The following is a 24645-nucleotide window of genomic DNA, read 5'->3' as shown; positions in this document are numbered from 1 at the left end:
ATGACTATAAATGAAAAATGACACAATTTCTACCAAACCCTGGCTGCTTTTGCTGCGTGAGCTGAATTCTAGGCAGAGCACACTTCTCCAGAGTCAGGAAATGCCCTTCCTGTTGTGACAAGAGCCTGTGAATTGCCATGACTGTGATTCCTGAAGTAAAAATTTTATACAAATAATCCTAAATGGATCCGAGATATTTGGCAGACACAGCTGGGCATGTTTGGTGGCACCCTGACATGCTGCTCAAATAAATTTTCCTTGGAGCTTTTGGTGTACATCCCGGTAATGGAAAACAGGACTGAGTCTTCGCAAGAACCTTGAGTTGGCTTCTCTATAAACTGAGGATGTCAGCCAAACTCCTTTGAGAATAGTGTTCACATTGGTATTTCTCTCACTTAGTGTCTGTATCAGAAGTATGGACCATCATCTTGATGAGATGTGAAACAATTTAAAGGTCCCCACCTCCCTCACTACAGGGCAGTGACTTCTTCCTTCAGGAATCTTCCCCTGAATGCTGAAAGTTTTCTTTTTCCACAGTTGGACAAGAGTTAATGCTGACAAGTTTTGACATCCAATGAGTTATTTCTGTAGTGAGTAAGAATCTCCCACTTCACTAGTGGAGGGAATCTTTTTTTTAATTTTTATTATTTATTTATTAAAGATTTCTGTCTCCTCCCCGCCACTCACTGCCACTGCTTCCCATTTTCCTCCCCTCCCCCAACCAACTCCCGCCCCCCCCCCATCAGCCGGAAGAGCAGTCAGGGTTCCCTGCCCTGTGGGGAGTCCAAGGACCTCCAACCTCCACTTATATATACAGCAGATGTTTTCGAAACTTTCAAACTTCCCAACTCCACATTTTAGTTCTAGACACTCTGCTGTGAGATTTTTGTTATTGGATTTTTTAAAATAATTTTATTTCTGATTTATAAGATTTTCCAAATCAGGAGCAGAAGGAGACGAAGCACGAGCAAGGAACTCAGGACTGCGAGGGGTGCACCCACACACTGAGACAATGGGGATGTTCTATCGGGAACTCACCAAGGCCAGCTGGCCTGGGTCTGAAAAAGCATGGGATAAATTTGGACTAGCTGAACATAGCGGACAATGAGGAAGAATGGGAACTCAAGAACAATCGCAGTGGGTTTTTGATCCTACTGCACATACTGGCTTTGGGGGAGCCTAGGCAGTTTAGATGCTCACCTTAGGAGACCTGGATAGAGGTGGGCGGTCCTTGGGCTTCCCACAGGTCAGGGAACCCTGATTGCTCTTCCAGCAGATGAGGGAGGGTGACTTGATCGGGGGAGGGGGAGGGAAATGGGAGGCGGTGGCGGGGAGAAGGCAGAAATCCTTAATAAATAAATTTTAAAAAAAAGATTTTCCTTCACTTTTTCTGTGCTTAATTAACACTTTGCCTATGACTTTCAGTTGAGAATAAATGGTAAGAATGAACATATGGAACTAGTCTTCAATCTTAGAATTCAATCAAGTCTTTGGGCCATTAAAGATAATGCAAACTGTTACATGTTAGTGAACAAAATTAATTCCTGCCCCCAGGGCTTTTGTATCAACATTCCTGCCCCATGAAGGATCACATCCACTGGATTCTAATTAATTTTTAAGTGAAGATATTTCACTACCACTTTCTCTTTCATCCTCTAGCTCTCTCACATCCCCTCCTTCCAACCCTGCCCACAACCCCCAGCTCCTTATCCAGCTTCTGGCTTAGTGTCTGCCATTCAAGATTTGCTGGAAATATTTAGTGAATGTGTTTAAGTAAGTGAGCAATAATCTTTGACCTCTGAATATATGAAAGTCACAGAAATGAAACAGTCATAGATTGAAACACAGCCTCCTTTTCAGTCTTTAAAAATAGGGAGTTAGTAAGGAGGAGTACCAAGCAAACATAAAAAATGCTGATCCCAGTGAGAAGTGGATGCAAATACTCTGTCCAATCAGAGGGATTGGACAAAGAGAGCTTCACAGATTCACTGGCTTCCATTATTTGCTCCCAGGTAAGATACTGGCTGTCATTTACTACCAGTCACAAGCAGTCAGAGTCTTTTAAGATTGTTTTAAGGGACTGTGCCCAGAAGGATGCTATCCATGCTGGTAAGTTGTATATGGTCGAACCTTGTTAGAGAGATTATGTTGCTACCAAACTAAAAGATCCTTATACCTTAAAAATAAGTAGCAAGAAGGTGCAAAAACCCATCCTACAATTAGAGATTATTTTCACCTAAATCAACAACAACAACAAAAAATTTAAATCCCTGGGCTTTTTTTTGTGAACTTTTCAATGACATTTTTTTCTTTAATGTTTTGCATTATTGTGACAAAACATTGTGCTAATTAAAAGGAACGGGCTGGAGAGATGGCTCAGTGGTTAAGAGCACTGGTTGCTCCTCCAGAGATCCTGAGTTCAATTCTCAGCAACCACGTGGTGGCCACAACCATCCGTAATGAGATCTGGTGCCCTCTTCCAGTCTGGCCTGCAGGCAGAACACTGTATACTTAATAAATAAATCTTTAAAACAAAACCAAAAACAAAAGGAAGGCTCCTTTTGGCTTGTGGTATTAGTCCATGGACACTTGGTCTTGTGGCAGCACAGTTCCTTATGGTGGGAGCACGAGGAAATGAAGCATGACAGCAATGACGCAGAGGAACCGGAAGAGGACAGTGGCCCAGTTGCCCTATTCTAGTTTTCTTTCTGCTGTTGTGATGGTCACCAAGTCCAAAAGCAAGTTGGGAAGGAAAAGGTTTATTACATGCCTCAATGCCCTTTTATTGTTTGCCCAAAGGTGACCCTACTTCACTACCAGTTGGCATTTTCTCAGAAGTTTCATTGCCTCTCAATAGGGCCAAAGTAAGGCCCATGTCTTCATCACACGAGCCTTTAGAAAACATTCAAGATACAAAGGATTGATAACTTCTAGTAGCATCACATAAAAACATGTAATTTCGTTGGATTCAAATAGTAATTTATTTAGTTTGCTAAAAGGGATTACAGTTAGTAAGATCAGAAGAATATTAGAAAGGTCTCCTTCAGACTAAATATACTTTTTTTTAAAATTTATTTATTTATTAAAGATTTCTGTCTCTTCCCCGCCACCGCCTCCCATTTCCCTCCCCCTCCCCCAATTAAGTCTCCCCCCAGCCCGAAAAGCAATCAGGGTTCCCTGTCCTGTGGGAAGTCCAAGGAACCCCCACCTCCATCCAGGTCTAGTAAGTTGAGCATCCAACCTGCCTAGGCTCCCACAAAGCCAGTGCGTGCAGTAGGATCAGAAACCCATTGCCATTGTTCTTGAGTTCTCAGTAGTCCTCATTGTCCGCTATGTTCAGAGAGTCCGGTTTTATCCCAGGCTTTTCCAGACTTTTGAAATGATCTGTAGCCATTCGTTTATATAAGAATGTCCACAAAAAGAAGTCCTAGACAAAAAATTAGCTTCAAATCCAACAGCTGTATTTGTTTTGTAGAAATTAGCATGTAATTGGCCTATTGACAGATAGCAATGAAGTTAAATGCATCAGCTTATAACAATATTTAGAGAAGGAGTAGACTGTAAGTACAGACCCCAGAAAGCTACATCTACGGACTGATTGATCTTGTCAGGTATTGTGGGCTGTTTACTGAAATTTTTTTGGAGTCTGTGGCATTACTCTAATGAAGTAGCTTTCTCTACACGAGACATATTAATCCTGACTCAGATTATTTTAGTTAAGAAGCAGATGATTAGTTAGAAATTCTTGATATGCTTCTTTTAAATGAAATGGAAAAGGCTGGTATGGGGTGGCACTTTTGTATATAATCACCAGAATAAAGGTTGTATGATGCTATTTCTTTCTCTGGAATATGTTGCAGAAAGATTTAGTATTATGAAATAACTTCAAGTCCCTTGTTTAGTTCCTTCAATTTGTTTCTACAACAACAACAAAAAAAAAGATAAGTTGGTAAAATTTCCCAAGGAGATGTCTATACAAATGACAGGCTAAGCCAATAACCCATCCCAGTCTCCTTCGGGAACAAATAAGATTACCGGAATTACTGACAATCACCTTGGTGTATCTTGGGAATCTGCATCACTTGAAAAGCCCACCCAGCATGGGTGGTGGCTCAGAAAAGCTGAAACAGGAGAGTTTGCTATGCATCTGGCAGGCACTTCCCCTAAAGGATTCCCTTTCCCCTTTGCTATTTTTACTTCTCATCTAACCTCAGGGCAGAGTCTTGTGACTCATAAATTCCTTGTGAGTTCCTAGAAGTTTCTTGTAAGTTTTGTGAGCCTCTTCTTCTCCCTACCAGGAAATAGTTCAATTTGGAAGAAATAGCTATGAAACCTGATAACTGCTTCTTGAAAGAGTATATTTGAGGGACAGAACCTTGGTTCCTGGCAAATTTCCATCAGTTAAGAGAACCAAGATTTCAGGATTCCTGGTAGTGCATTCACTAATCCTAGTACTGAGGATGAAAATAATGGAGTAAAGGCCAAGTCTCCCCAGCACTTTGAACTCTTTGCCGGAAGTCTGAGGTCTTCTGTCACTCTGACCCTTAGCTGGTAATCGCCAAGAGCATGATAACCTTTCCTAATAGTATTTTATAACCGCTGCAGCTATGCTTTATAAGAGAAAAGCTTCCACATAAATAGAAAACTGTGCAAATGACTAATAACACACATTTTTTTTGCCTTAGTGTAGATGACATCTGGGTAGTTAGTTTGTCATATTTCAACAGACCCAGAAGCTGAAGGAAATGACTTTCTTTGGGAGAATTATTTCTCAGGCCGGTCTGGCAGTTGAATTATACTATATGAGTTGTTTTAGGAAATGGCTTCCAATGAATGTCATATTAGTATTGGGTCAACCTCTGTGTGTTAAAGAACAAATCATCATACACAGCCAAAGAATACTGGTCAGCTACTTGGCCCTGACCGCATAAGAAATTTAAAATGCAGCTCTGTTTAATCAATTTGAATTGATATTGTTCATCCAATATTGGTTGTCACCCATTCTGTCCTTTAAACAACATAAAGTCAGAATTGGGTAAAGAAGCACCAGTTAACAGAAGGTCTACAACTCCAACTGAAGCACCAGCCAGGTGATTTCCCTTTCTTTCTTCTGCCTATTAAAGACCTCCCACAAGGCTGGGGATGTTGCCCAGTAGTACAGAGCTTGCCTAGAATGCAGGAATTTTCAAGTTCTACTCCCAGTTCAGAAAAAAAAAAAACCCTATGAGTGCTCATGCTCACTGCAACCTTAGGCATCTGAATAATCCATCAGAGATTTAATACTTGAGAAAAGATGCCATCTATTGGACTGAGATAGCCTTGGGCATAGCTTTCCTTCTTTGTTCCCCTCAGGAACACTGACATAAACAGCTCTATAATATGGGTTTTACTTTTTAGATCTACTAGTGAACCACATTATCTCCATATGATCAAGAGACTAGGTACTCCCTGTCTTCTATGAGATGGGAAAGGAATTTGTCTGTTTACAACAAACAGACAGCAGAGGTTTTTCAAACCAGTGTATATTTATTATATACAGCAACAGGTTTCATAGCCATTTCATTGTCTTGGTCATATTTTGAAAGGTGAAAGAACGGTCTAACAGAAATGCGAATCTTGTTTTGTCCATATTTGCTACAAATTCTCCATATTACTCCTCCACTATGCCCTTTTGCCTTTTCCATATGGTCATGCTCATAATTTCATTTCATATAGATATATTATAGAAAATTATGAGCGAACACATACAGTATTTGTCTTTTGGGTCTGGCTTATTTTCTTTAATATGATGACCTCTAGTTCCATTCATTTCCCTGCAAAAGAAAAGCAGCAACAGCAACAATACAATTATCTAATTCTTTATGGCAGAACAAAGTCCTTTGTGCATATGCCACGATTCCATTCTCTAGTCATCTGTGGACAGATAAATGTCTGAATATAGACAGGCTCTATAACTCAGCTGTTGCAAAAATGTAGAGATGCACAGGTGTCTCTGTAACATGGTGACTGTCATTACTTAATGTATTCCAAGGGAAATGTTAGTTTTACTTTTAGTTTTAGAAAAAAACTTCCATGTTGCCAGGTGTGGTGGTGCATGCCCTTGATCCAATCACTTGGGAGGCAGATGGATCTGAGTTGGAGGCCAGCCTGGTCTATAGAGTGAGTTTCAGGACAGCTAGGACTACACAGAGAAACCCTGTCCCCACAAACTGAAAAACAAAAAGGAGAGAGAGAGAGAGAGAGAGAGAGAGAGAGAGAGAGAGAGAGAGAGAACTTTCATGCTGATTTCCAAAGTTGTTGCATTAGTTTATAGTCTTTGTAACATTTAACAAGAATTCCCTGTCTCCCATTTTCTTACCAGTGTTGGTTGGCATTCATTTTCTTAATGGCCAGCATTCTGGGTAGGATAGAATTTTTTGGCAAGTTGGATTAGCATTTTCTTGATGACTAAAGGTGCTGAACATTTTTTATGTATTCCTATGACTGTTTATAATTCATCTCTTGAAAATTATATGTTCATTTTGCTTGTCTATGTTATTATTTTTCTTAGGTTTCTGAGTTCCTTATACATTGTATGTGGCACTCTGCTGTCGCATGTATAGCTAGTAGAGATTTACTCCCATTCTACGGCAAGTCCTCTTGGCTAATTTTTTTCCTTTGCTGAACAGAAGCCTTTGACTTTCATGCAATCCCTTTTTTTCCCCATTATTGGCTTTATTTCCCATATCTACACATTGACTTCCTTCTTATTTAAATATCTTTTATTTATTTATGTGTACAGATATTTTATCTCCATGCATGTCTATGCACCATGGGCAGAATTGGCTCCACTCAGAAGAGAGCACTGGATTCCCTGGGACTGGACTCACAGACAGTAGCTGCCATGTGGGCACTGGGAATTGAACCCATGTCTTTTGTAAAAACAGGCTGTGCTCTTAACCACTGGGACATCTCTCCAGTCATTGAAAACACTTTCAATAATGCCTTTGACCAATTTTGAGATTATTTTTGTACAGGGTAAGAGACAATGTCAAGTATTATTATTCTGTGAGTGAATACCCAGTTTTCCCAGCATCATTTGTTGACGAAGCTGTCTACTCTCTAATGTGCGTTTTTGTCATCTTGTCAAATACCAGGTTGCTGTAGCTTTACATGTTTGTTTCTGGGTCTTCTGTTCTCTTCCACTAGCTTATAGGTGTGCTTTGCACCAGCACCATGTTGCATCTGCTATTATGATTATTAATATAGTTTGATATCAAGCATTGTGATATCCTCATTATAATTATTTTTGCTCAGGACTTCTTTGGCTATTCTACAAATAATATCATTAGAATTATCATATAAATTGCTTTGAATCTATGGTTTACTTTTGATAATAGGACTATTTTCATAATATTAATTCTGCTGCTTTATGAACATGGAAGGTCCTCCCATTTCCCAATAATTTCTCTCTGAATTGTTTATATCTTTTATTATAGAAGTATTTTACTGTTTAATGTGTTTATTCCTCCATATTTTTGTAACTTTTTTGAGTGAAATATGAAAAATATGAAGATTGGAGAAGAATAAGGGTAGTGAGATTCAGGATATTTTGTTAAATATTAGTTACTTTAGAAGGACACAGTAAAGGAATTTCACAAGATCTCAGTCTGTTTGCAGACAGACACCAAGCCTTGCTGGAATGTAATAAGCTGTCAATAGAATAAGAATGTGCACAAGTAAGTCACCAAAATCTCATTTACAACCTGTAATGCTTTACCAATAGCTACAATTGCTCCCATGCAGAGAGGTAACCAATAGCAACAGGAACTACCTGCTAGCTAGGATAGCTAATTGGCCATGTCAGTCTCCATGTTGCTGAATAACTCCTGATTCATTCTTATGTATTTCATGAACAAAAGAAAGTTGGGCATTTATTTTCAGTACGACCTTTCAGTAGGTGGACCAGGCAGAATCTCCTTTGTCTCCTCAAATATAGATAGTATCTGATTCCTCTGTCCAACCTTAAGTTTCAGTTCAATATGAGTTAGGTAATTCATGTAAACATTGAACTATAATGAAGAAATACAGGATCCACTTTCTGTAATATCTTAGAAATCCTTTTAACTGACTTTTGTTTGAGGGAGAGGAAAGGATTAAAGGAGATGGTTGGGGATTAAATCCATGAGGCCCTTAAAACCTTTATGAATGAGTTTCTGCAATGTGTGCAACCTTTAGCATGGGGATGCCTCCTGAGAAGATGAATCTCAACAGTGAGTCATCTCTCTACTTTAACTGAATAGCTCCCTCTGAAAAGGCTGCATCAACCTCTAACACTTTGGGAATATACATGAAATGTCAGCTAGCCTTGTGGTTTAACAGTCAGGTATATTGTTGAGTTTCACATATGAATACAAGAGTTGGTAACAGTGTAAAAGTCAGAATCAGAAGATTAAATTGTCAATAAAGAATGGATGGATATGGGAATAACAAGGCAGCTGGGTATCATTATGTATGGCTCATAAGCCTTGAAAATGTCTATATACTCCTACATTTATTTTCTATCCAGGAAGAGTAGATAGATGTTTTATAAAAACTGTTATAGAAGAAGGAGAGAGAGCACGAGCATGGAACTCAGGACCGCGAGGGGTGCACCCACACACTGAGACAATGGGGATGTTCTTTCGGGAACTCACCAAGGACAGCTGGCCTGGGTCTGGAAAAGCCTGGGATAAAACCGGACTCTCTGAACATAGCGGACAATGAGGACTACTGAGAACTCAAGAACAATGGCAATGGGTTTCTGATCCTACTGCACGCACTGGCTTTGTGGGAGCCTAGGCAGTTTGGATGCTCAACTTACTAGACCTGGATGGAGGTGGGGGTTCCTTGGACTTCCCACAGGACAGGGAACCCTGATTGCTTTTCGGGCTGGGGGGAGACTTAATTGGGGGAGGGGGAGGGAAATGGGAGGCGGTGGCGGGGAAGAGACAGAAATCTTTAATAAATAAATAAATTTAAAAAAATTATAAAAAAAAACAACAAAAAAACAAAAAAAAACTGTTATAGAAAACAGTAAGCCATGGATTTACATAACCTCTAAGAATAGACTTTTTCTTTCATCTTCTTCATTCAGAGGGTCCTGTTAAATGCTGAATGAGATCCTCTGTTTTAACTAACCTGATTTTTCTAAAATGGAACAAAGTGATCTTTTTTCTGAGCTAAATGAACTTTACCAAAACTCATATTATTTTAGACTGTGGTCTGGAGTTTGAAGATTGTTTTGAATGTAAATGTCTTCCCTCAATTTGGAATAACATGGTGTTTACTTAGAGAACTTCAATAAAATTTCAACTACATGCCAGTGTAGGCTCCATGCCCAAGAGTAGCTGGTTAACACAAAACAATTTCTATGCTTCTTTTGCTGGACTTTTTTCTCTGGTTTGTTTTGTTATGGAACATTTTGTCTTGCTTTTTGTTTTGTGGGGTTATTTTGAAAGAGAGAGATATGAAGAACTTAAAGCTGGGTTACTAGGAAGATAGGAAGGATCTGGAGATATTTGGGGAGGTAGAAATGAAAATATAAAATATGACACAAATTTAAATGAAAAAGAAAACATTCTTCAATCAAATTATAGTTTGAAAAGGAACTATTAGAATCAATGAGTTTGTCAATAGGTCCTAACTGCAGAGGAACTGGTTAGGAACTCAGAAGGGTTGTTTGCTATCATGAAGTCCTTACCACTGAAATATTCTTTATTTTGGGGAAGGGGACTTTGAAAGATACTATGGAAAAGAACTAATGTAGTCTTATATCAGTTAGGGTCTTGGTAACTTCACAAGTGAGCGAGTTGTTAGTCAGTATCAGCAAAAATCCTCTTTAGTCCATCAGAGCAACACCACTGAGAATAACTGTAGAAGGATGCAGGGTGAGAACACTTTAAATTCCACACAAGAGAACAGCACTAAGCATTTCACATGAGGCACCACTGCAATGAAAGAGAGGAGTGTCAGTAAAGGCATGGATTTGTAAGTGATGTAGACCTCAACATAAGACAATCTCTACAGTCTCCTGACTTATCTGTAAAGAGAAGCCTTACCTAACTCATTGATTTGTAGATGTTACCTGAGAAATTGTATATGCTGCTGAAGAGCCGACAGGGCACAGTACTCATCCAGTTCCCATGAAAACAGCAATATGGGAGAAAGCTTAATAGAAACCTTCCTAAGAAGAGCTGCTTAAGTGAGACAAGCTGTTGTTCTCCTAGATGTTTGCAAAGTGAACAGAAGGAGCAAGGAAGAAACTGCTGTGGAGGGAAATGAAAGGCAGCCAGGACTACTAGGAAGACACATATTTATGGACTCAGCTAGGGGACAGAACATGCAGGACTATTAGATCTGTGGTGATATCTTGTTTATACAAATAAAGCTTGCTTGAAGATCAGAAGGGCGGAGCTAACCACTAGCTAATGAGTCTGGAGGTCTGTGCAGACACACAGGAGTGATATGGCTGGGTGGAGAGAGGAAGTGACAAGTCAGGAGGAAACAGGAACTCAGTCTCTTTTCAGCTGAGAAGTTGAGTAGGTAAAGTGACTGGTTTGGCTCCTTCGCCTCTCTGATCTCTCAGTATTTTCCCCTATATCTGACTCCAGGCTTTTATTAATAGGTCTTTATTAAGACCTGTTAGAACTTGTGCAACATAAGTCATTGTAGCAAATAAGATTGTGTCTGCTAATAGCAAGTGACAATCATTAAAATATTTATGCCAGAGAGAGTAGCAAACAGGATGAACATATACATTGGTAAATATTGACATATGAATTATAACTGAAGATAAGTGAACTTTACAGAGTTATTTGATTGTAAGAAAGAAAACCAAGGGGCTGGAGAGATGGTTCTGGGGCTAAGAGAACTTGCTGTCAAGCCAGTCTTGGTTCCCAGGGGTCATATGATAGCCTATAGCTGTCCATAACTCTAGTTCCAGGAGATCTTGATGGCCCCTTCTGACCTCTGTGAGAAGCAAGCATGCACTTGGCATAAACACATATACACAGGCAACACACTCATACACATATAAATAAATATACAGATAAAGAAATATCTGTAAAAGGAAAGGAGAGCAAACTGAGTAACTGCAGCTCGCTAACTTCAGAATCCCTCATGACTGAGGCAGGGCTTGGTCACTAACAGACACTGACTGGAGGGAAACAACAGTGTTAGAGTAGTGATAAAACAACTGAACCATACCTGGATTAAGGAAGAAATAAAGAAAGAAATTAAAATCTTCCTTGAATTCAATGAAAATAAAGAAACAACATACTCAAACTTATGGGACACTATGAAAGCAGTGCTAAGAGGAAAGTTCATCGCACTAAGTGCCCACTTAAAGAAAACAGAGAAAGCACATATTGAAGACTTAACAGCCCACCTGAAAGCTCTAGAAAAAAAAGAAGCAGACTCACCTAGGAGGAGTAGAAGATTGGAAATAATCAAACTGAGGGCTGAAATCAACAAAATAGAAACACAGAATACAATCCAAAGAATCAATGAAACAAAAAGCTGGTTCCTGGAGAAAATCAACAAGATTGATAAACCCCTATCCAAACTAATCAAATGGCAGAGAGAGAACACGCAAATTAATAAGATCAGGAATGAAAAGGGGGACATAACCACAAACACAGAGGAAATTCAGAGAGTCATTAGATCTTACTACAAAAGCCTATATGCCACTAAACTGGAAAATGTAAAAGAAATGGACACTTTTTTAGATAAATACCATTTACCAAAATTAAACCAGGACCAGGTGAACAATCTAAACAGACCTGTAAGTCGCGAAGAATTAGAAGCTGTTATCAAAAACCTCCCTACCAAAAAAAGCCCAGGGCCAGATGGGTTCAATGCGGAATTCTACCAGAACTTCCAAGAAGACCTAATTCCTATACTCCTCAATGTATTCCACAATATAGAAACAGAAGGGTCATTACCAAATTCCTTTTATGAAGCTACAGTTACTCTGATACCAAAACCACACAAAGACTCAACCAGGAAAGAGAATTACAGGCCGATCTCACTCATGAATATCGACGCAAAAATCCTCAACAAAATACTGGCAAACCGAATCCAAGAACACATCCGAAAAATTATACATTATGATCAAGTAGGCTTCATTCCTGAGATGCAGGGCTGGTTCAATCCTCTTGGATACAAAGCCATATTTCTTGTGGATAAAGATTTCATCTTCCTGTTAGCAATAGAATAAAATAAAACGATAGATCTAGGAAACAGACTGTAAACTATCTCTGTGTTTATATGCAACTGAGAAAGCCATGAAGACCCAGAATGATAATTAATAGATGTTTGCAAATATCATACTTCCTTTTCCAAGTGTTAAATATTTGCTCCTATTACACAGAATTTAGCTTTTTAAAGCTATTTATTGGCCTTTAGTAGCATGTAATACTTTAATACTAATAGCCTTAAATATACAGCATAATAATAACTGAAGTCATTTTCTAATAAAAATTTAAATAGGATACTATGAAAACACTGTTAACATAATATTTGTACTAATTCTTTGAAGATTCCATACACAAAATTCATTTTAATCATATTCAATCCCATGGCTCTTCCCACATCTACTTCCACTTCCCTCCCCCCCAATTTGTGTTCTCTCAAAACAAAACCCGACTGACTATAATATGAAAAGCTGTTTAAACATTCATTTAGCATGTATGTGCACAAATAAGTGCATATGTGAGTGAGTGCCTGTATTATGGCATTCATGTAGGGGTCATTTTCTCCTTCCACTATGAAGTTCTGAAGATCAGTGTCTGGCAATAAGGCTTGATGGCAAGCCAAGGATCCTTTGTCTGCTGAGCTGTCTTGCATACTCTGAGAAACATTGAGAGAGTAGAAAGTAGTCTTACCTAGTTTCTTAAATTTGGAATGCTTCTATATTTGTAAAAGTATCACATGAAAAGTCATTGAACAGTGACAGAATACCAGGGCTTTAATGTTTTAGACAGTAATATTTATCAACTTAACATTATACACAGTGTGTTTGACAAGACCCTATGTTTGTATGGCACAAAAATAAAATTCTTGCCTTAGAAGATCATAGTCTTTATCTTCCAAAACAGCAATCAGATGCTTTTTTCATTGGAAAGCACACACATACACAAACACATATATATGACTTGCAAATGACTCAACAGACAAGGACAATTTTTGCCAAGTCTGATGGCTGGAGTTCAAACCCTAGAGCCCACATAGTGGAAGAAAAAAAGACTTCCTGAAATGTGTCTCTGGCTTACACACACACACACACACACACACACACACACACACAGAGAGAGAGAGAGAGAGAGAGAGAGAGAGAGAGAGAGAGAGAGAGAAGAGAGTAAATGTTGGAGTAGGAAACGGAAAAGATAGTAACCACAAAATATCTACAGTTTTATGTAGGAATTAATATACATATACATTTAAAATATACATACAATATGAATATAATATTTACAGTAAAATAAGATAAAATATTGAGTAGAGACTATTTAAGAGCAAATGAGGAAGTCTGAAGTGAATTAAAAGAAAGCATGCTTATATCAGTCAGCTTAGCATGAGCTCCAAGTTATTTCCCTAAAATGATGCAAAAGTAAAATGCACCCTTCTATAAATTTCTCTAACTTTCAAATCACTTTGGGTTACATTATAAATAAGTTAATATTACAAATTTTCATAATTTGTTTCACAGCCCATGTTCCTACTTCTTAAACCCTGACACACATAAGGGCCCACATACATAAACACACAGATGTACACACACATGAATTTTGAAGATTTTATTTTTCTTTCTGACCACATATACATGTAGCAGGAGTGGACGTGTTGTGCTTGTGAGAACAATATCTCTGGAGCCCAGAAGGGGCTGTTGGATTTCTTAGGACTGGAGGTACAGGAAGTTGGAAGGCATCATGAGTGCTAAGAATTGAACTCCAGTTCTCTGCAAGGGCCCTTCTGAGTCATCTCTCCAGCCCCCTCAAACATAAATTTCACAGAACATTAAGTCAGCATGAATTCTTTGAAAGGATATGTTTTTCTCAGAATTTTTCTTAAACTATCTGAGAAAGATTCCTAATTACAAACTCTAGAGAACCCACTTCATTCTTACAAGAACTGGAGTTACAAAAAAGAAAAGTCATGCATTCCTGCTGTTTATTTATAATTGATGGAAAATTTTATTCTTTGGCAAAAATTATCAGCACTGGGCCCACATCTCAGTCAGCCCATCTGCTTATGCCCATAACTTCTGAAGGTGAAACAGAGTGGTTTGTTCTGGGTTAGTAAGTAGGCCTTTGAGTTAACTGACAATTTGGGGCATCGAAAGGAGGGAGAAGCGTGAGCTGTTCCTGTAACTGCTGGTGGGAGGGCATTTAGTGTACATTGCCCCAATGTCTGTAGCCACTCTGGAAGCTAAGTACATTTCCATATTTAGCCAAACAGTATTTCTGACATAAAATAGTTCAGTAACTTGCCAGAGAGCACAGCTGATAAAAGGCAGAACAAGGATCCGAGGCCCAGCGTATCTGGAAAAGCTGAGGTTGATCCTTTCTTCAGTTTTAGACTGACAAAATCCAAGTCATTGTATGTCAGAGGGGACAGGATCTCAAGGGGCATCACATAGGTAACTGACATGCAAGTGTTTGGTATTGTTCTGTGATGAATCTTATTAAGCATGTGTAGAAGCTTCTGTGATCAAGATGACACATCATCTTACAGTGATCAGTTTTCCTCACTGAAGTGTAGGAGCTCTACCTACATTTATCACCTCTCTGGTTTGATTTTGACCATAGATGGTCCAGACTTCTTAAGATCTCCATTCTTTTACTTTAATTTCTCTGCAAGTTTCCTAAAAGCAGCCATAACTTCTTTATTCCTCAAGCTGTAGATCACAGGGTTCAACATGGGTGCCACCACAGCATAGAACAGAGCAACCATCTTCTCCTTGTCCTCAGAGGAGGCTGACCGTGGCCCAAGGTAGGTGAAGATTGTGGCTCCAAAGCACATGCAAACCACAGTGAGGTGAGAGGCACAGGTCCCAAAGGCTTTGTGACGTCCCTGCGTAGAACGAATGCGCATAATGGCAATGACTATACGAGTGTAAGAGAAAAGAACCAGGCCACAGGGAAGCATGATTACCAGAAACCCCGAGATAGCCACCATGACCTTGTTGAAAGAAATGTCCACACAGGCTAGCCGAAGCACCGCGAGGGTCTCACAGGCGAAGTGATTGATGACGTTGTGACACAGAGGAAGACGAAAGGTGATGACTGTCTCCATCAGTGAATTCAGGAAACCGGCCACCAAGCAGCTGGTAGCCAGCCCCACACACAGTCCTCCATCCGTGATGACAGTGTAGTGCAACGGGTGGCAGACTGCCACATAGCGATCGTAGGACATGGCTCCCAGGAGGAAGAACTCAGAGCCACCCAGGGCCAAGGAGATGCAGAGCTGGAGCACACAGCCGTTGAAGGAGATGAGCTTTCTGGCTGAAACCAAGTGGGCCAACATTTGCGGGGCAATACTATTCCCATAGCAAAGGTCCACTAAGGACAGGACACTAAGGAAGAAGTACATGGGAGTGTGAAGCCTGCTGTCCAGCCTGATGAGGAGAAGAATCAGGGAATTCCCCACAACTGTTATGAAGTACATGGCAAGGACCAGAACAAAGAGGAAGACCTGAATGCCCCAGTCCCTGGAAAACCCTAGTAAGATGAACTCACTGACCCATGTCTGGTTGGCAGATTCCTGACCCATGAATTTCAGGACTGGAAGGTATTTTTCCAACCATGCTGCTAGCTGACACTACTGAGTTTTAAGGTAATCCACACTGAAGGCCATGATAAGCTGTAATGTTGCCCCTGAAAATTAAGGAGAAAAGAAGTGAGATCATCCTGATTCAAATTATTGGAACATCATTTCTTTTACTGAACACCAAACCTTAAAGGCCAAAAAATTAAGTAGTTTTAGATTTAAAAATTTTATTTGGTTTAGTATTTACTAATGCTTAATACTTATTATTTCACCTCTCTGTGGTCAGAATGGTTTCGTGAGCAACTTTTAGATGATGTCCAGTTCCATTTAACTTTCATTACTGGATTTCTCCTGTAGAGATCCCAGACTAAGCCTTATTGATGCCTTCACAGTAGAAACCATCCATAAAACCTGGGGTATTTTAAGTGGTCTTCTTATGTATTCAATCACCAAGCAATATACACCTTCACAATAGAATGCATCCATAAAACCTGGGATATTTTAAGTGATCTTATATATTCAATCACCAAGCAATATGAAGCTTATTTTATACAACTTTGACTTTAATAGTGTCAGGTAGAGGGCCTCTATGTCACCCACATTTTATATACCACCATTCCAGGCAATGCGCTGCAATTCCAAATATCAATTTCAAGACTCAGGTGTTACATAATAGCAAAAAAAGTCCCATATGCCTTCAAGGTGGATTTAATGAAGGGTCCAGTAATGTCGTGTTCCTACCGAGCAATAATATTTTGCAGTGATGACATCATTCATTTCCACTAGAAAGGGGACTCATTCTTACCAGTGATAAGAGAAGAGCAGAAGACACAGCACTAACCATAGAACATATATTATAGTGACGTTTCTCACCAGCTGTGGTGACTTGTGCTTGTAATATTAACACTTTGGGGACTGAGGCAGAAGATTTGCCATGAGTTACATGCCAACCTAGGTTGTTTGTTGAGTTCTAGGCATCCTGGGTTATAATATGAGGTCCTATCTAAAAACACAGTAAGAAAAACAAAATTATCATGCCTCTTTTTAGACGGTTTGCTTTTAGCAGCTTATTCAGTTTCTGGACATCAAAGCAGAGAACAGAGAAAATGCACAATCAACCAGCAGAACCAAATGGGCAAAAACACCTGCAAACCAGTGTCCAGAGTGTCCTCTGGGAACTTCTGTAACTCAAAAACAAAAGGAAACACAAAGTAATCAGAAATTATTATCAAATGATTACTAAGAACCCAGTGGCTTTTCTCTGGAGATAGACAAATGGCCAACAGGAATGTGAAAATCGGCATCGCTGTTAGAGAAATGCCAATCAATACAAGGAAACATCTCAAACCACTAGCAACTTCTGACTCCACAATGAACTTTCCTTCCTGCTTACAGAAGGGAGAAAGTGACTTATTAACCAAGAATGAAGATTACGTCCCATGATCTCGAAGAGCGTCCTGTAACAGTACACTACGGTGGCTATCCCAATAGTTTCTACAGTCACGATGTGACTGACTACAGAGGGGTGCCCAACACAGGTGTCTCTGCAATTGTGATACTTCCAGCCTAGGAACTTTTGGAATGCTCATTACATATCACATCAATTACAGGTGGTGAGGGTACCTAAGATTAACTAATGCACGATATTACAAAAACGGCAATGGTCACTCCTTTTTTATAAGTTTCTCTTACACTTTCTCTTTATATTTAAACTGTTTTTATAAAAATTCACTGCATTTTACACAAGATAAAAGATAATTTACTCTAAAACCATTATACTAGGTAATGAAAGACCACTGATGTTTACAATGTTTTCTTATGAAGATGTAAATCTCTCCTTGCCTCTCTAATACTTCTGAGAGAGCCACCAACAGCTGAAGAAAACACACTACAAAATACAGATTAATACAAAACTCATCCATCCTTCCAGCCTACCTTGTTCCTAACAAATGGCTCCTTTCTCATAACGTTTTCAGAAAATATGTGCTGAAACCTGTTGTTGGGTCTATTTGTTGATCAAGAGAACTTGGCAAAAATTAATTACAGCTAACCTGTCTAGGGTCATTAGTTTATACCTAAAGATTTGAAATGCGTTTCTTTAATGTGGAAATGTTTTCCCTTTCCCCTTTATGTTATCTTTCCTTCATTAGAGAATGGCTCCTGACATCTGCAATCCTGTTATTTTAAAATCCTTTCACTCTCTCTTAAATAGAAATGTATGAGTATATATTGCTACCAACATGGAGTTGAAATTATAGTTACTTTTGCTTACTGGTTAGCCATAGGATTGAAACAATAATTTAAAACACAAATAAAACATGAACCATACCAGTCTAGGATAAATGACTTTTAGAGTGTTTGTACTGTGGCCTGTTCTGCATGACCACAGGTTCCAGGACAGGAACCAAAAGCTACGAACCTCTGAGCGATACGCCAGCCCAATTAAATGTTTTCCTTTATGAGAGTTGCTATGGTTCTCTAGGATCACTAATTATAGGCTCAATGTCCTTTATTTATGGCTAGAAACCAAATATTAGTGATCCTAAAGAAGCTAAATAAGGAGAACCCAAAGAAAAGCATATAGGCATCCTCTTGAATATTAACGTTCATCAGGCGATGAAATGAGACAGAGACAGAGACCCACACTGGAGCACCGGACTGAAATTCCAAGGTCCAAATCAGAAGCAGAAGGAGAGAGAGCACGAGCAAGGAACTCAGGACCGCGAGGGGTGCACCCACACACTGAAACAATGGGGATGTTCTTTCGGGAACTCACCAAGGCCAGCTGGCCTGGGTCTGAAAAAACATGGGATAAAACTGGACTCACTGAACATAGCGGACAATGAGGACTACTGAGAACTCAAGAACAATGGCAATGGGTTTTTGATCCTATTGCACGTACTGGCTTTGTGGGAGCCTAGGCAGTTTGGATGCTCACCTTACTAGACCTGAATGGACGTGGGTGGTCCTTGGACTTCCCACAGGGCAGGGAACCCTAATTGCTCTTTGGGCTGACAAGGGAGGGGGACTTGATTGGAGGAGGGTGGGGGAAATGGTTCTAAACTTACCATGGCCACAGGAACCATGAAACTCACAGTAGCTGCACCTGCTGGTACTGGGCTCACATGTGTCAGCCCCACTTTCAATCAGCCAAGAATGCAGAGGAGGCTCAGGCAAACCACTGAACTACTGGCAACTAACAGAATCCGGGAAGTGGGGAAAGTAATTCTCACTGGTAAGCCGGAAAAGTTTAATGGATAATTCCAAACCTGTGGTCATGCAGAAAACCCTAGTTAAACTCTGTGGGACACAAAACATTAGCCAAAGTTGTGAATATGGGAACCAGATCTGTAGGGGAAAGAAAGCTTAAGGGGTAAGAGACAGAAAAGAGATGGAGTAGAGGCAGTAAGCAGAAAGCATTGCATACTTCTATGAAATTGTCAAAGATCAAAATCTATTAATAAAAAGATAAAGGAATGATTAATTGCTCATTTATTTATATTATTTATGCTTCTACAATTTGGAATTACAGCTATAAATATTAACAACCAAACAAGTGATGCTTCCTCAGCTATCTACAAAACATTTTCAAAAGGAGAAAATTCATTTAAAGCCATATTGTCTTTGCCCAATAGTTTAATCGTGAAAGTGTACTTCCCAGTGATATATACATGATCTTTTATTTGACCAAATTAGATATGTTTTACTTCTAAAAAGTGATTGTGAAAGCCAAGGCATCTGAGAGATGGCTCAGAGGTCAAAGCACTTGCTGTTCTTGCAGAGAACTGAGTTTGGTTCCCATCACCCACATGCTGGCTTTGGACTGTAGGTAACTCCAGCTCCAACAGATCCCCCTCCCTCTTCTGACCTCCAAGGGCACTGCATCATAAGTGCATATCCCTTCACTCTAGCCTTGAGGACAGACTTGCAAAAAGCTAAGCACAGATCAAAGCAGAAATACTGAGTAAAACACACAGAGAATACAAGGCAAAGGACAGAGACTGGGTGTGAACAAAAATAATAATAATAACAATAAGTTGCAGTCCTCTGTCTCTGGCCATTGCCCCCACAATCCTGTCCAGCACCTGTCCAGCTGTCACACTATCATTTTGTACCATTTTTTTGTCCCAGAATACTTAGAGAATGAGCATTAAGAATTACACAATCATAAGAATGACAGAACCACATTTTATTTCAAGTAGAAACACATATAGTTATTATGTGTATGTGTACATAAGTGCATGTTGGTGTGTGTTTGTATGTTTGAGGAGGCTAGAGAGCAGCCTCAGTTTAGGGTCCTCCAGTGCTGTTCAACTTGGGTTTTTTTTTTCATAGTTTCTTAGTGAACCTGGAGTTCATCAACTACTCTGGGTTGTCTGGCCAGAGAGTCACCCCAACAGCCACTTGCCATTGCTTTCCAAGCCTTGAAACTGAAAGAATATTTTAAGATCCATACCAGCTACATACCACTTTTGACCTACAAGGGTAGACACTTCCTAGAGGAGCTACATGGCATTCTGATCAGCACTAGACAAGGCAGCTGTTGGAAATATTTTTAGAGAGAGTTGGCTACTAAGAGGCTCAACCCTGTCACAGTCTGGGAAGTCTTATATCACTGGCTTCCTGACTTGAAGAGCTAGAATCTAGTGTCTGAGGACCAATGTTAACTGGAGGACTGTTCTATCAAGACACCATACTTTAAAGCTTGAAGTGGGAAGGCTATCAGTTTTAATAAATCAGTTTTGCAATTTAATGTTAATAAATGAGTGCTAAAGTAATAAAAATTCCGTAACTTACCATTGGAGAGCTCAGCAAGCTTCCCTATGCCTTTGAACGGTGGCAAATCTGAGAATGCTTGGAATTTGAAGACAGTGACTTTAGAATAGGTAACTTTCTCAAAGTTTGGGAAGGAAATCTCCAGGGGCCAATTATGCTTTGTTTATTAAATGTCTCTTCTCTCCCATCCTCCCATATCTGGCTACTTCTGCACCCTAACACCCTAAGCATTTCAACTTTGCAAATAGAAGTTTGCTGCCCTTGTCCCTGGAGCAAGGCAAGGGACCTGCCAAAATTTAATTTCTCAAAGGACCAACCTCTGTTTTTAAGTTGTTTTCACTTTAGAGGGTTCATAGTCTATCCAAGATGGTGAGAATGCAAGTGTGGGGAAAACTCTACTTCTTCATCCCAGCTCGAAATCTCTAGCCTCCTTTGTCCAACAGGTCCAGTTCAGGGAACTAAGGAGGTCCTCTCTGTTCTCTGGGCATAACTTGATAATGTGAGGGTGAGCCGTGAATCATTTTATTCTTATCCCTCATAATATGTTACATACTCTTGGTCTGCTCTTTGTGTCTGGGGTTCTATCACCACATTCATCAACTTTCTTAGGATATTGATCCTTGACTTTTTTTTTTTTTAGGGAAGACAGACCAGTTCATAGTTTAAAAGTTATAAAATTTACTTCTGTGACTTGATATTCAGAGTGCAATAAGCTTGTGTGGTATGCTCTAGTGAAGATGGTAAGTTCTGTGCAGTGAAATCCACAGAATTGAGAAACTTTTGTCCTTCCTCTTCCCTAGAAGAGTAGAGGCTTCCATGGTCAATATTTTCTCATCGTCTGTTCTGCAAACTAGGGTTGTTCCCAGGAAATCTGAAATCTTCAAAGTGAGGACAAGGCCATCCAAGAACCGTTCTCAAGAACTTGCTCTATAGATAAGATAACGTCTGCACAAAAAAAAAAAAAAAGGGCATTGTACTAGTGCTGGACCTGGAGAAAAAGACATAGAGACTGTCAGTCAGTCCAGGGTCATGAAAACAGAAGGAAGGAGAGGAGAACAGAGGGAAAGGAAAGAAGTGGAGGGGGAGAAAGTGTCTCCCTATTTGAAAAGTACCCTTTATATTTTCCCTAAAACACTTTCTTTTTTTTTAAAGTATATTCTTTTTTTTGTTTTTCCATTCCAAAATTTACACTTCTTCCCCTCCTCCCATTCCCCTCCCGCTCCCCCACTCACTCTCCTCCCTCCCCCTCCCTCCTTAAGAGAGGGCAGGGAACCCTGCTCTGTGGGAAGTCCAAGCACCCCCTCCCCCCCCACACACATCCAGGTCTAGAAAGCTTTGCATCCAAATAGACTAGGGTCCCAAAAAGCCAGTACATGCAGTAGAAACAAGTCCCAGTGATTTTATCAATGGCTTCTCAGTCAGCCCCCATTTTCAGCCACATTCAGAGAGTCCTATTTGATCGCATGCTCATTCAGTCCCGGTCCAGCTGGATTTGGTGAGCTTCCATTAGAACAGGCACACTGTCTCAATGGGTGGACCAACCCCTTGCGGTCCAGACTTCCTTGCTCATCTTTAGGGTTGGCAAGAGACTTGGCTCTAGAGGGGATCCCAGGTATCCATGGGGATGTCCCCAGCTAGGGCCTAAAACACATTCTATTTATAATTCTCTTTACTGTGTGAATTCATCATACTATCTCTTATTCTTTTACTATAATTTAGTGATTGTAGGATAGATTCCAATTACATGAAAAATGAAGCCAGCAATTAACAATGGGGGCCTCATGAAATTACAAAGCTTCTATATGGAAAACCAAGTCATTAATGAAAGTGAGAACCTACAAAGTGGTATTAAAATAATTTCTAGCTCTATATCACACATAGGATTAATAACTGGAATATACAAAAAATTTAAAAACTAAAAAGAAATCAAACAATGTGATCAATAAAAAAGGCTGATGCTATTAACAGACAGTTCTCAAAAGATGAAATACAAATAGCTAATAAACATACAAAAATAGTCAACTTTGTCATCTATCAGAAAAATACAGATACAACTACATATAATATAATAGTTCTGGGAGAAGAAGATTTTGCTTTCTTTAATAATATGACATAACCCTGGTAGACTGAACACAAACCATTCCCCAAATTGCCAGGAACATAGAACCCGGACTCTGTGCAGGAAGAAAAAGAGGGAGAATCAATTCCAATGTTGAGTGAGAAGAGCTAAAAGCATGGAGAGGGTAACTATGGGAGGAGTTGGGGAAAGGACACAAATACTATTAGAATACATTGTAGGAGATTCTCAAAGAATTAATAAAAGTGTTCTTTAAAAAAATCTTTATTATTCAATGAGGCCCTTAATGTCTATGCTGCTGGGGTTATACGTAGGAAGTGGTCTCCTGTGCCCATGTGTTGTAGAGTACTTCCCACTTTCTCTTCTATCAGGTTCAGTGTGTTCAGCCTGATATTGAGGTCTTTAATCCATTTGGACTTGAGTTTTGTGCATGGTGATAGATATGGATCTATTTTCATTCTTCTACAGATTGACATCCAGTTTTGCCAGCACAATTTGTTGAAGATGCTCTCTTTTTTCCATTGTATACTTTTAGATCCTTTATCGAAAATCAGGTGTTCATAGGTTTGTGGGTTAAAGTCAGGGTCTTCTATTCGATTCCATTGGTCGACTTCTCTGTTTTTATGCCAATACCAAGCTGTTTTCAATACTGTAGGCCTGTAATAGAGTTTGAAGTCAGGGTTGGTAATGCCTTCAGAAAATCCTTTATTGTATAAGATTGTTTTGGCTTGGGAATATACCCAAGAGAGACCCTATCATACAACAAAAGTATATGCTCAACTATGTTCATAGAAGCATTGTTTGTAATAGCCAGAACCTGGAAACAACCTAGATGCCCTTCAATGGAAGAATGGATGAAGAAAGTATGGAATATATACATATTAGAGTATTACTCAGCAGTAAAAAACAAGGACTTCTTGAATTTTGCATACAAATGGATGGAAATAGAAAACACTGTCCTGAGTGAGGTAAGCCACACCCAAAAAGAGGAACATGGGATGTATTCACTCATATTTGGTTTCTAGCCATAAATAAAGGACATTGAGCTTATAATTCATGTTCCTAGAGAAGCTATATAAGAAGGTGAATCCAAAGACAAACATATAGGCATCCTCCTGAATATTAACCTTCATCAGGCGATGAAATGAGACAGAGACAGAGACCCACATTGGAGCACCAGACAGAAATCTCAAGGTCCAAATCAGGAGCGGAAGGAGAGGGAGCATGAGCAAGGAAATCAGGACCGCGAGGGGTGCACCCACACACTGAGACAATGGGGATGTCCTATCGGGAACTCACCAAGGCCAGCTGGCCTGGGTCTGAAAAAACATGGGATAAAACTGGACTCACTGAACATAGCGGACAATGAGGACTACTGAGTACTCGAGAACAATGGCAGTGGGTTTTTGATCCTACTGCACATACTGGCTTTGTGGGAGCCTAGGCAGTTTGGATGCTCACCTTATGAGACCTGGATAGAGGTGGGCGGTCCTTGGGCTTCCCACAGGTCAGGGAACCCTGATTGCTCTTAGAGCTGATGAGGGAGGGGGACTTGATCTGGGGAGGGGGAGGGAAATGGGAGGCGGTGGCGGGGAGGAGGCAGAAATCCTTAATAAATAAATAAATTTTAAAAAAAAAGCTTTTTAGCATCTAAAAAAATCTTTATTATTGTGGAGATCTACAATGTTGCTTGTTCAATTTCAAATTATTTTGGCTTTTTTTTAACCTCCTTATTAGCAATTCATGGCCCATGTCTTCATCTGTCCTACCATCTTTGTTGCCAACAGGTCAAAAGCTTTTGGATTTTATTAAGAGGTCACTAGTTTCTGTCAACACAGCAGAAAATACCATTAGATGGCAGAAGCCTGTAAAGCAGAATTTGTCACTTTGTTGCAATCTATCTACCTGATATTTCCACAAATGTACTTTTAAGGTGCTTGAATTATGACTTTCTTTTTGTTTATAACTGTAAAACTTCATAAAATTTCTTCCACATTGGAACA

The 24645-nt window shown here is 39.6% G+C and overlaps 1 protein-coding gene across 1 annotated transcript; it reads right to left on the bottom strand.

Moving 5' to 3' along the window:
- Positions 1-14859: 14859 nt before the first annotated feature.
- LOC142838213 (olfactory receptor-like protein OLF3) lies at positions 14860-15792 on the bottom strand. The gene has a single exon (XM_075953567.1). It carries the CDS (start codon positions 15790-15792, stop codon positions 14860-14862), a length of 933 nt encoding a protein of 310 aa, XP_075809682.1.
- Positions 15793-24645: the final 8853 nt, after the last annotated feature.

This window comes from Microtus pennsylvanicus, chromosome 19 (assembly GCF_037038515.1).
Source record: "Microtus pennsylvanicus isolate mMicPen1 chromosome 19, mMicPen1.hap1, whole genome shotgun sequence".
NCBI lineage: Eukaryota > Metazoa > Chordata > Mammalia > Rodentia > Cricetidae > Microtus > Microtus pennsylvanicus.
The sequence above is the reverse complement of the archived record's forward strand: the minus strand, read 5'-3'. Positions and strand labels throughout refer to the sequence as shown.

Excerpts from the sequence above, each read along its gene's own strand:
- LOC142838213 (XM_075953567.1), bottom strand. The coding sequence starts at position 15,792 with ATGGGTCAGGAATCTGCCAACCAGACATGGGTCAGTGAGTTCATCTTA.